The 13,193-nt window shown below is 46.5% G+C and overlaps 1 protein-coding gene across 3 annotated transcripts in view; it reads left to right on the top strand.

Annotated features, from left to right (window-relative positions):
• The window catches only part of PRDM15 (PR/SET domain 15), a 502,608-nt gene that overhangs the window by 89,000 nt on the left and 400,415 nt on the right, over window positions 1–13,193 (top strand). For 2 of the 3 annotated variants that reach the window (XM_086935443.1, XM_086935442.1), the window contains exon 8: window positions 11,612–11,839. In XM_086935443.1, coding sequence (XP_086791569.1) covers window positions 11,612–11,839 — 228 coding nt within the window. Of the gene's footprint in view, window positions 1–8,934; window positions 9,055–11,611; window positions 11,840–13,193 lie in introns of all 3 variants that reach the window. The other variant, XM_086935441.1, reaches the window with a different exon arrangement.

The raw sequence follows: 13,193 nt of genomic DNA, 5'->3' as shown, positions 1-13,193 counted from the left end.
AGCCAGTATTGTAGGTTGATGGCACAGAGTTTTTGTTTCACTACCTTATAGGATCGCCTTTGTTTCTGAACCTCCCTGGTGTAGTTGGGATTATCAATCAATCAATCATAGGCATTTATAGAGCGCTCTACTTACCCGGAGGGTCTCAAGGCGCTGGGGGGGGGGGGGGGTGCTGCTGCTACCCGAACAGCCAGGTCTTGAGCTTCTTCCTGAAGGCGAGGTGGTCTTGGGTCAGGCGCAGGTCGGTCGGGAGGGAGTTCCAGGTCTTAGCGGCCAGGTAGGAGAAGGACCTTCCTCCTGTTGTCGTTCTTCGGATGCGGGGGACGGCGGCGAGGGCGTGACTGGCTGATCGGAAGTGTCGTTTGGGAGCGTAGAAGTTGATGCGGTTGTTGAGGTAGCTCGGGCCTTGGTCGTGAAGAGCTTTGTGTGCGTGGGTGAGGAGACAGAAGGTGATTCTCTTGTTGACTGGGAGCCAGTGCAGGTCTTTTAGGTGTCCGGAGATGTGGCTGTGTCGTGGGATGTCGAGGATGAGTCTGGCTGAGGCGTTCTGGATCCGTTGGAGTCTCTTCTGGAGCTTGGCGGTGGTTCCGGCGTAGAGGGCGTTGCCGTAGTCCAGTCGGCTGGTGACGAGTGCCTGGGTGACAGTCTTCCTGGTCTCGGTGGGGATCCACCGGAAGATCTTCCGTAGCATGCGCAGGGTGTTGAAGCATGACGAGGAGACGGCGTTGACTTGCTTGGTCATGGAGAGGGAGGAGTCCAGGATGAAGCCCAGGTTGCGTGGGTGGTCTGTCGGTTTGGGTGCGGTGCCCAGGGCGGGGGGCCACCAGGAGTCGTCCCAGGCGGAGGGCGAGGATCCCAGGATGAGGACTTCCGTCTTGTCCGAGTTCAGCTTCAGGCGGCTGGTCGACATCCACTCGGCTACCTCTTTCATTCCTTCGTGAAGGTTGGCTCTGGCGGCGGCGGGGTTATTGGTCAGGGAGAGGATGAGCTGGGTATCGTCGGCGTAGGAGATGATGTTGAGGTTGTGTTGGCGTGCGATGGCCGCGAGGGGGCTCATGTAGACGTTGAAGAGGGTTGGGCTCAGCGAGGATCCTTGGGGGACGCCGCAGATGACTACGGTGGCCTCTGACTTGTATGGTGGTAGACGGACTCTCTGTGTTCTTCCGTCGAGGAAGGAGATGATCCATTCCAGCGCCTTCTCCTGGATTCCAACGTTGCTGAGGCGCTGCACTAGGGTGCGGTGGCAGACGGTGTCGAAGGCCGCGGAGAGGTCTAGTAGGATGAGGGCCGCTGTATCTCCGTTGTCCATCAGGGTTCGGATGTCATCGGTGGCAGCGATGAGGGCGGTCTCGGTGCTGTGGTTGGCTCGGAAGCCAGACTGTGAGGGGTCGAGGGATCGGTTCGTCTCGAGGAAGGCGGCCAGCTGCTTGTTGACAGTCTTCTCGATGACTTTGGCTGGGAACGGGAGCAGCGAGATGGGGCGGTAATTCTTGAGTTCGGTGGGGTCCGCTGTTGGTTTCTTGAGTAGAGCGCTGAGTTCGGCATGCTTCCAGCTCTCAGGGAAGGTGGCGGTGGTGAAGGAGGTGTTGATGATGTCCCGCAGGTGGGGTGCGATGACGTGGTTCCGATAGGTTGTGATTTTCCGAATACAGGCTTGCTGCAGTGTCAGATCTCCATCCCTAAAGTTGAGGATTCGTGCTATGATGGGTCGGTGCGGAGCACCTGGGGGAGGTTTTGGAGCCAGGGAGCGGTGTGCTCGTTGCACCTCAAACCATGTAGAGAGCATGTCTTTAGACGTCCAGAAGGTAATCCAGCTTTCAACGAAGGACTCCATTGGTCCATGCTCTGTGCCCTCCGGAAATCCCACTAGACGCAAGTTGTTACGTCTGGACCTGTTTTTGGCATCCTCCGCCCTTCTGTGTAGTTCTTTAGACTGAGTTTGCAGGTGAGTCATTTGTTCTTTCAGGACCGTGACATCCTTTTCGACTGAGAAAATGCGGGATTCGGCTTCCGTGATCATAGCCGTTGCATTGCAGAGATCTTGCCGGATTAGAGCAGAGTCCACGCGGACATCCCAGATCTTGTTTTTAACTGTGGTCTGTGAAGTGGACATGGCTTTTAGAATCGTGTTAAGGTCTCCCGTCGTTTGGGTTTGCCCTTCTGCAGTCCCGGATCAAATTTCCTGTTCCTTAACCGTATACTGATCCATTTTGGTCTGTGCTGCAGGAGGTTTCGGACCTCTATCTTTCCCCTTGGCCGGAGGAGTGCGAAATGGACAGTGTGGGCTCAGAGTGCTGTCAGGTGTCCAATTGCTTCACCGGGTGACGCCGATTGACTTGTGTGGACAGCTTGTTTGTCGATGTGGATCAGCTGTGATTGTACAGCGACGATGGCGTGCTGCCCAGCTAGAACTGAAACGATGAACAGGTGTGGTTTCCAGAGAGTAGAGATTAACCTTTTTTCCTGCATGCATAGCAGTGGCGCAGACCATGCACGAGTCAGACAACACCGACCAGCGGTTGCCCACCCCTGGAGGCCAGGTGTCTCTTTGCAGGGTCACATGCGGCAGGGAGCCATCTAGCTGGGGTCGGCCAAGGCAAGGAAGGTGGTCCGTGCCCAGCACCACGCTCGGCGGTTGCAGTGGCTGTTGAGCCTCCAGGCAGCCTCCCTGGTGCAGCCACGTCTTGATCCAATGGGAAGCAGATCACTGGTGCTCCAGCGCAGGGGTTCGCATCCCGGGCCACCTGGTCCGATCAGGCAAGAAGGAGGCGTGGGGGGTGTCAATTCAGAAGTCCGCTCCACCACCCGTCCAAATTTGGGTAGCAGGTCTCCACCCGGGCTGCAGCAGCACACCAATGAGCCTCCTTTCGGATCTGGGCCTCTTCACTGTATGGAGGCTACTCTCCGACCAGCAGATACGAGCAAGGGGTCCCACTGGACGAGAGGAGGGGGAGTCCCCCCAAAGGGCCGCTACTGCACAATCTTACAGTAGACCCCCTCGCTCACCGTCTCCCAGTCTTTGCCACTCTAGACTGTTTAGGGTGCCCAGTCCAATGACTCCCTTAGCTGGACCTGCGGCACTGGGATTGGGTCCTCCGGCGTGCCCGTGTTTGTCATGGTCTGCCACCCTCTATTAATTCATGGCCGGGTATATCTCAAGCTAGGTAGGGTCTCGGACCATTAGGCGTGCAATTGGGCAGAGTGCCGGTAACAGGAGACCTCTGCTGTTCCCTCCCGGTTTTGCCATTAAGGAGCTGCCAGGTTCAGAGACTTCGGCCACCCAAAGCCTCCTCGGGAGCCCCTAGACTGGGGCGGGCCCTCCTTTCCTCCCAATCTCTCAGGCAGAATCACTATGCCGGGGGAGGTACAGGTGGCAGGCGGATCTCCGTGTTGGCAGGCTCAGAGTCCCGCCGGTCGTCGAGCCGGAGGGCAGTCACTGTAGGGGACCTTCAGCGGGGCTTCAGTGGATGTGATCGGTGTTTGTGGGCCACAGGATCTCGGCAGCAGGAGGGGAAGGCCCACCCAGAGTGTCCCCACTGCGCGGCGTTGCAGCTGATCTCCCGGCTCACCTCCTGTGGACTCGGTCTCAGTGGCAACTGCAGGTATCTGCTCCGGTGATCCGATCTTAGGGCCTCACCCCAGGGCCACAACGAGGATGGGGGCAAGAGCAGCTCCCAGTGCCAGGTGCAGGTCTCGGCTAAGCGGGTGCTGCCATGCTAGATGCAGGCTGGCCTGGAAACTTGGACCCAAAGTTTGCCACTGCTTTGGGCTCCGCGATGTCACAGCACAGTTAGGTGGCCCAGGTTAGTTACGATTGCTGGCAATGTTGTAGGGTTATAGGATGGCTGCCAATGGTGTAGTAGGTTGGAGCAAATGACTGAGGGGTCCGGAGCACTCTTAGAGTGCAACCGCCATCTTGACACTTTGAGCCACGCCCCCCCCCCCCCAGAGTGATATCTTGGTATATCAAACCGAGTAGAAAAAGTAACTTAAAAAGTAATCTAAAAAGTAACGTACAAAGTAACTGGAAAGTAATTTCGAAACATTGACTTACCCGTAATTCAATCAACTACATTTAAACCTACATTCAACTGTAAAACACTGCATAAGATTTTGCAAAGCATTTTTCCACTGACCTGCGGCTTGGTTCTAGAAATAAAATAACTTAATATTTTTATACAAATCAATTGGTCTGAGTTCAGACTTTGAGTGTGTGGCAACATTTGCAACAAATGCTTAACACTACCCTTTGATGAAGCCTTACTGCTCGCCCACACTACCACAAATAGAGAGTAAGGCGCTATCTACTTTTACCTCTGCCTAACTTTTGAAGTTCTGCTGGACTCTGTGCACACTATACCTCGTTTTGGTATAGTCTATACAGAGCCAGCTTCCTACAGTATGTCGCTGACAAAAGACCTGATGCTGTGGCACTCCAAGAAACCTGGCTCAAACGTTCAGTATAACACCACTTGAGACACAGGAATTACCCAATGATGTATAACTTTCAAACATAATGTGGTGGCACTCTTTACTCACTCATCATTGCAATTTAAATCAGAGGGTTGTAAGACAGCTGGAGGTATGTCATGGTGAAAGACCTGATACGGGGACGCTTGTGTACTTTTGCCATGCTCACTGCCAATCAAGCCACATTTTTTTACACATTTCTGTCAGTATTGGGAGGTTTTGCAGAGGGAAAGATACTAGTTGTGGGTGATTTCAATCTCACTTCCGACTTGGGGCTAGATAGCCCCCACCCCCATCGGTCTGTCACAGGGAGCTGTCCCAAGGTTTTAAAAAAGGCATTTGGAGAGTTCGGGTTGTTGGACACATGGTGCACACTACTCCTGAATGATCAGGCCTACACTTTCTTTTCACACTCACACCGAAGCTACTCACGCCTGGACTGTGTTTTTGTGAGCAATGCCCTGGACAGGCCTCAAACGCTGCCACTTTTCATCCTTTAGCGCTGTCGGACCAAGCACCAGCATTCCTAAGCCTCGACTGGAGAGCCCCCTCATTTGCCCCCTAAGTACTTGTGATGGTTCATCTCTGGGTCTTTAATTCCAGACAGATTAATGAGAGACAACCTAAGGAAAATCATAAATTATTTATTTCAGGAAAATAATCTGCACTAACCTCCCCATCTAATAACTGGAACGCCTTTAAAGCAGTGATGCAGTTGCATTGCATAGCATTCAATTACTCCCTCAACAAGCTAAGGGCTAAGAAAGACAGACACGAGGGAGAGCAGAGGAGAGGACCCATGAAGATAGCCAAACTCTTCCTCCTCCGAAAAGTGTTACTTTGCCCAGGCTTAAGTTCAATGCAATATACAATAACCGAGCGGAGCTCGTCCTTCTCCACCTCCATATGAGCAGGGGAACAAAGTGGGATCTCACTTAGCAAGGCAACTAAGGGTGAAGAACAAGAAGTATATAGGGGGAAATCTAGCGAGAAGAGGGAGGGGTCACAACCCGAGACCTGCAGAAAGCATACATTTTTGGAAACTTATCCCAATCTTTATATGCAGCTCGGAAGGCAGACTAACAACTGCAGCTTGACTTTATGAATGATATAACCCTGCCTCAGGTCTAAGACCTCACAAAAAATTCATTTGGACTTCTATCACAGAGGAAGAGGTCCGCAAAACATCTAAAATCACCAGGCCTTGATGGGCTGACGGCCCAGTTTTATAAGACATTTACTATAGAACTTCTCTCCCATTTGGTTTCACTTTTCAATCATATGGCCTATACGGGCGCAAAGGCCCTAAGGAGTGTGGCTCTCATTGCTCCTTAGCACTTCTAAACCTTGATGCTAAACTATACTAAAAAATTCTGGCAGCTCGATTGGATGTTAATGACAACAAAGCCTGTAGGTCAAGTGGAGCTGAGAAATACCATTTAACACTGGTGAAGTATGCAGAAAAAAGTAATTCGAAAAAAGGGGGGGACTGTCAACTGTTACTGATTAAGTCCTATCAGCCCACCTGATGGCGGAGCCTCATCATCTAGGACTTCCAAAACCAGGTCTGTGTGCAATTACCCAGTTAGATATCAGCAATGCATCACAAGACCAAGGTATGGTTACCACAGTTGTAAGTCCTGATAGTGGGACTGATATGTGCAGTGCAAAAAATTCAAAAAAAGTGAAGTGCATTAAAATGGCTATCAAAGCAAACAAAGACCTTTAATAGTGTTTGCCTGGATGTCAGATTAAAATAGTGGACTGACAGGAGACCTCCCTTTCGGCTCGTGATTTCGCCGCAAGGTACCGACGGACAGAGCGGGGCCTTATTTGTCCGAGCAGTTGCCGGGTGAGGTGAGGTCCACTTCCCATAAACTGATGGGAATGACCTATCGCATCAACAGCACAATATTGAGAAGATGTGGTAGGACGGTTTCCAATTGATCACTATTATGTTCATTTTCTTTTTCTTAGTTGAGCACATATCATAGTGCCTTTGCAGTAGCAGATTATAGCTTGGCCCTGACGAATGCCAGTGATACTTCACGATAAGGCAGAAACATGTCGGCCCTGTATAGATCTTTGTCTTGATTTCCACCAAGCAAGCTACACAGTGATTCTTTTACACTGTCAGTCCACTATTTTAATCTGACATCCAGGCAAACACTATTAAAGGTCTTTGTTTGCTTTGATAGCCATTTTAATGCACTTCACTTTTTTTGAATTTTTTGCACTGCACATATCAGTCCCACTATCAGGACTTACAACTGTGGTAACCATACCTTGGTCTTGTGATGCATTGCTGATATCTAACTGGGTAATTGCACACAGACCTGGTTTTGGAAGTCCTAGATGATGAGGCTCCGCCATCAGGTGGGCTGATAGGACTTAATCAGTAACAGTTGACAGTCCCCCCTTTTTTCGAATTACTTTTTTCTGCATACTTCACCAGTGTTAAATGGTATTTCTCAGCTCCACTTGACCTACAGGCTTTGTTGTCATTAAGGTAGTTACACAGGGGGTATTAGCCTGTTTGGTCATTAAACACCTCCCTCGGACCCTCTCTTACGAGTTGTTATGATAGCTCGATTGGATGACCTACAGTCTGGTTTTATCAAAGGCAGACAAACGCATGATGATATCCGAAGAGCAGTACATCTGATTGAGAAGTTTTCTAAAAAGTCAAACTGGCAGTCCTATTGGTTTCTTATTTGGATTCTGCGAATGGTTTCTCAATAAGATTAAAGCCAACTACTCAGGACCCAAAGCCTGGGTGTTAGTCAATGGGGTGCGCTCGAACGCATTCCCTCTTGTGTGGGGGACAAGACCGGGGTGTCCACTATAGCCCCTATGATTTGCTTTAAGCTTTAAACCGTTTGCAGCCAAAATACATTTAACCCCTCAAATTCAGGGTATCAACTTTGCAGCTATGGAATACAAAATGTTGCTTTTCGCAGACGATATCCTGGTGTCTTTGACCTTGCCCCAGGCTTCCTTGTAACCCACACAGGAGGAGTTACGCCGCTTTGAAAGTTTGGTGGGGTTCAGCATTAATCTGACCAAATCACACCCATCACCTATAACGATGGAGCACATGGCAGATATGCTCACGGAGTCACAGACTCCTATAAACACTTTTAATATGTCTGCGGCACCTTAGAAAGCTATCTATCGATATGCCTGCCCTTATGGGTGTGCCCCACTAGAACGTATTGAAATTCTGATTGTGCTGTTCCCTAGGGGAGGTGCGAGTGAACAAGAGGTGACTCGATATCCCAATACCTTTTGTTGATGTCCCTTACCAGAACCAAAATCTCACTTGTTTCAATGATGTACCCATGTATTACGTCTGTTTATTTGAGGGAGCTAGCTTGGTTGGAGGGAGTGAGTTAGTGAACTTTCTTTTTGGGGTATTCTGTTTCTACACTTTTATTATGGACAACCTGTTTAACGCTAGCAATTGGTTGATTCAATTTTGCAAGCACTGTAGCTTTGAAATTACTCATGGATTCTCTGTAGGAATTGAACCAAATACTTTTTTTGTAATACATGCCTATTTGAAAGTAATAAAGACAACTTTGACCCCAAAAAAACCTTTTGTGTGTAAATGCTATTTATTTTCTTTACCGATCTCTAAATAAAATATCCTGTGTCTGTAAGACCGAGCGCTACCTAGACAATAAAGTTATTGAGTTGTCATCTGTTTTCTTAAAATCAGAGTTCTAACATCTGCTACCTCCTAAAGTAGACCGTGACATTTTGTCATTGCTACATCGAGGCAGTTGAGAGCCCAAAGGAAGTAATTGGTTATCCAGTTGGATTGCAATAGTATTGTGACTCAGGGACAACAGTGGTAAACTACCATACCCACACAGAATACTGTTTAGTAGCCACTCACTTCTCCAGGATCCCCAGAAATCTCACTTGTTAACCTAGCTCTTTCTGATTTGTACTCGATAGAGGCGGAAGTAAATGTGACTATATTACAACTGTGCTTGTTTTGTTTACATCTGAAAGATGAAAAGCTGAAGCGGTCACCTGCAGGTTACACACATTTCTGCAGCACATGCATACAGCCAAAGTATTTTGCCATTACTTAAAAAGTTACAGAAATTCTTTCAGGTAGTGCAGCCTGTGCACAACTGCATGTGATAACCATAGGTACATATCTCTTACAATGTTGCAGATTTAGAGTTTAAAAATATATATATATTCCACCGTTGGCATCAAGTGACTTACATTGTGAATACAATAACTTTCCAATACAGTTCACCAGTTGTTTGTCATGTACTTGATTTGATAATTTTCACAGACATGTAAATGTGGAGTACATTGGTGAGCATTGATGAAAACTATACTTAGATTTGGAGAATTCTATGCAGATTCTTAATATTATAGTCCATATTATTTTCAATTAAAAAGTACAGTATTTATTGGCATGATGCCTTGTGTGTTTGTTAGGACGTCAAAGTACTTCGCAAACCAGTTTCACGGAGCGCAGCACCTCTTTGGATGCGGATATCAGCGAGTGGACATGTAAAGTGTGCTCAGCTACCTTTATAGAACCACATCGACTGACAGGTAAAGAAGGATGCCAGAAAACACTCCCAGAGAAATATAGCCTCTCTCACATAAGTAAAAGTAGTTGAATTATTGATGATTTCTGATAGGAGCATAGGTTTGGGTTTGGATGGGATGCACAGAGGAAGTTCATTGACATTCTTGTAGATAATTACTGTTCAAGTTTTTAGCATCCATCCTGGATCTACTGTGCACTGCCTTTTCATCCCCAAAACCCCATCCTATGTACGATTGCAAAGTCTGACGGATTGATTTTATTTATATCTATCAATTGATGGAGAGCATCATGTGGCCTTTCAATCTCGATATATTAATTTTTGCGACATTGTCTTTCAGTAAACCTTACATTGTAGATTTATTTCAATTCAAGGATTAACTATATCCTTTCAGAGTAGTGTATGTTTGGCCAATTAAAAGGCAAAGACTTTGTTCAAAATATCACTATGATATTGTTATAACCCTCCTTTTGCTTTTTATTGGATTCAGAAAAACTATTTTCATATATGGCATAGCACAACTATTCATTAGTAAAAACTCACCCACCTTGCCATCACTTTTTTGGTGTCTTTTTCCTCTATTTCTTGTTCTCTGTTACATTTGCTCAATTAATGATTATAAACATTTATTAGTCCTACCCATGAGCAGGATCATGGAAAACTTTATAATCTCCTTTTTTAAAAGTAAATGCTCTATTTTGATATAAGACCTAGTTTTGTAGCTTACCTACAGGCAATGTTGACTGAATTACATGCATTTGTACATTAAAAGTACGTTTGTTAAACATAACAATTTGACGTTTGTGATGTATAGTTGTAAGATTTCTATTAGAGAAAATAATAAAGAATACTAGGGTCGCATAATTAGATGGTGTTTAGTGTGGCCACTTGCCACAACAATTTCTGCACTTTATATACTGAAATAGCACTTATGTAATAGAACATTAAATATTATGGTGTTTTTAAACAATGGGTCTAGTAGCTTTGGGAATTGGAGCATAATTTCTCTGCAGAACTTCTCTACACAAGAGGGAGAATGAAGGCCTCATCTAGGCAAATCATCAGTGTGGCAGCTGACCAGACGGACTTAACTGCCCATGGATACTGAGATGGGTTCACATGAGGATGGTCTCTGTGGTTTCACTTTGAAGTTCTCGTGCTGATGTACAGTTAAATATTTAAAGTCTTACTTTTACTTGAACATCTTTCTGTACTAGCAACGTCAGAAGCCAAAATAATTAATACTGTAGATTTGGAGATGTTTCCCAAACAAATTTAGAGGTTCAAGACAAATAACAAGCAATACCAAAAAGATATTCCTTCACAACAAAGCTCAAACTAGGCAAAGACGTTCACAGACTTCTGCATAAAATCTCTCCAGCTGGGATAAGCACCAATTTCTCCTGTCCTCTTGATTTAGCATTACAAGTTCTTGTCAAGCACCCAAAGAACCATCACATTGTCCCTTATGTGAAATAGATGTCCTACGGTCCTTTCTCTCCATACACAATGATGGCAGAATTGTTGCTTTGGAATTTTGTATGTTTGATAATTTGTGATGTCACGGTTACCTAACAGATCTCCAAAATGTTTTGATGTCCTCCAATAAGTGGAGATTTTCTGACATTCGGACTCAGTGAATGCACTGTTCAAAGGCCGAGTTCTACCTTGATCATTTGGAACTGGAACTCTGGTTCCCTTCAAGAGATTGAATATTATCGAAGGGGTCTGTTTGAGCTGATAACTGGTGTGTAAACGTCTGATGATACAAGAGCAAAGTCTGGGGAGAAAAGATGCCTTTATTGTAAGTAATTGATGCCTGATGCAGATGTTGCTCTTCAACTTTCTTCCAATGTGTCCCACCTCACTCACTTCCTGTGTAAGAACTTCCAGATGGTAAGTTCTCGGAGAGAACCATTTTCTATTTCTAGGAATGGTCCGCTGCAATACATTCTATGTCTTCATCTTGACCTTTTTTCCCTTGCACTCCACATTTATACTTCAGTTCTATATTTTTCTGTTTGACACATATCTCCATCTCTGGTTTTCCGAACTGCTCCACTCCATCTCTCTGTCAGCACTTCTTTTCAAAGTTAAAATTGACAAAATCCTGTTCTTTCCTTTTTTTCGATCTGCCTCAGTGAAAGATTATTGTTCTTTAAATGGATGGACACATGAGATTGACAAAATAGGCCGCTATCTCAAAACACAGCACTTGAGTGGTGTTGCTAACTGCTCGTTATGACCCATGCTCACCTGTACATTTCATGGTCATAAAGCAGTATAAATTGAGAACCGTTATAGATTGACTAGTAGTGAAATAAATGAACCCTTAGAGGGGAGTCGCTTCAGAAAAGATTGTGTAAGTGGGCAGTATCATTAGTATGTGTTTTATGCATTATTCATATTTGTTTAGTTAGTGTAAAATGGAAGCTGCAATGTATTAACTCAAAATGTATAGTTTAGTACCTCTTCCTTCAAGGACCATGAAGCCTTGGCTTGTCTAGAATGAGCAAATGCTTATAGATTTTAAATCCAGGGTGTCTGTTTCTTATTATCAGAGCACTTACTGAGTCATTTGGAAGAAGCTAAAGGATTCTCGCAGACCAACTCAACTGAAAGCCCAGTTATGCAGATGGAAGGAGCAACTCCAACCGAGGAGCCACAGGTGAATTCCCATGATGCCAAGGTGAACAAGGAACCCAGGAGAAGGGTACGAAAGAACAGGAAACCAAAGGCCCCCAAACCGGAAGTGCCTCTTGTGATTATAGAAGAAGGTGAATCTGCAGGTGAGAGGGAAGGAGGCTGAGAAAGTGTACACTAGGCACCCATCTAGTACCATCTCCTTTTCTTTAAGATTGATATGTACTTCATATTTAGCGCCCAGCTGCCTTTAGGAGGAGGAAACTTAACTTATTGACTGTAGGTTATAACTAACCTTCTGCGCAGCCTTCAGTTTGGGCTGGTTTCCCTAGTGTCCATGAATGTATGTTTGCTCGAAGCTCGGAACGCACCAACCTAACCTTTTGCATCTGATGTTCCTTAGTGCAATCCCTTATTCTCTGTACTAGTTAAAAGTAGTTTATCTCACCTACATGTTCCCAGGGTTACTCAAGCACTTGTGCATCTAGTTGCTAGCCTACTAATCGACTTTAAAAAATGAATGCAGGTTGGAACTTGTGCTGAGAAGGCAGCGAATGTCCGGTGCGTCCTCCGTGGGCAGCCAGTCCCTCCTCCGTAGTGAGCCCATTTCTACGAGTGCAGAATGCCCCAGATGCAAGGTTTGGCAGCCCCACCAAAAGCTGATGTAGACTGAAAACCAGCCATTCTGAGGAGCATGGCTGCAACAAGATGGCAGCCGCAGTGGTTTAAAGCATTACTGTTGGAGTCAGCTGTCTTTTGGGTGGTGGCCCCAACTGGATGTCTGTTTGCGAATGCCCAGTGCCGGCACAAAAAAGTGCTCAGAATAGAAAACTAGAAAATGCAGCAGGAGCTGAGCGGGTGGACCAGCCTGAAGTGACTGGTCTCACAAGCCGGCCTGCGCTTTAAGACTTGTGAAAATCAACAAGTGTAGAGCCTTGCAGGGTTCTTTGGCACCTTCAGGCATGGTGTCCACTATCCTTACCCTGTTTGTGCCTGCAGCTGACGGATAAGGGGCCGCGTCACCCCTCTCTTCAATGACCAGTTTCATTTTGGAACCCAGCAGGACTGGGAGCTGTGGAGAAAGCACCCCAGAGGCGAATCTCCCTGTGCAGTAAGAAGAAACACAAATGGGGCAATAGTCTTTGAGAGCTTCAAGGTTGCAGTGGAGTCTGCTTTGGCCCTTGTGTGTAGAAAGCAAACGCAAGGAGATGATGGACAGAGCACTGAAACTTTTTAGACACTCGCCCCCAGTCACAGAACTGGGTTGAATCCATTCTTTAGCTCACTTCTCCACCTCAGTTCAGAAGCAGCTATATGCAAATCAGTCTTGACCCTGTGCCTCATGGGAACAGTCCTGCCCGAACTGCCAAGCCATGTCTTCCCTGGACCGGAAACAAGCATCCTGGGAACGGTTTCTGGGTATTGCCCTTCATCAGCCAGGCTAGCTTGACTCCAGTGGAAAAGTGAGCAAGGGACCCACGTTTGGGCATATCCTGCCAA

Source organism: Lissotriton vulgaris, chromosome 8 (genome assembly GCF_964263255.1).
Source record: "Lissotriton vulgaris chromosome 8, aLisVul1.2, whole genome shotgun sequence".
NCBI lineage: Eukaryota > Metazoa > Chordata > Amphibia > Caudata > Salamandridae > Lissotriton > Lissotriton vulgaris.
The sequence above is the reverse complement of the archived record's forward strand: the minus strand, read 5'-3'. Positions and strand labels throughout refer to the sequence as shown.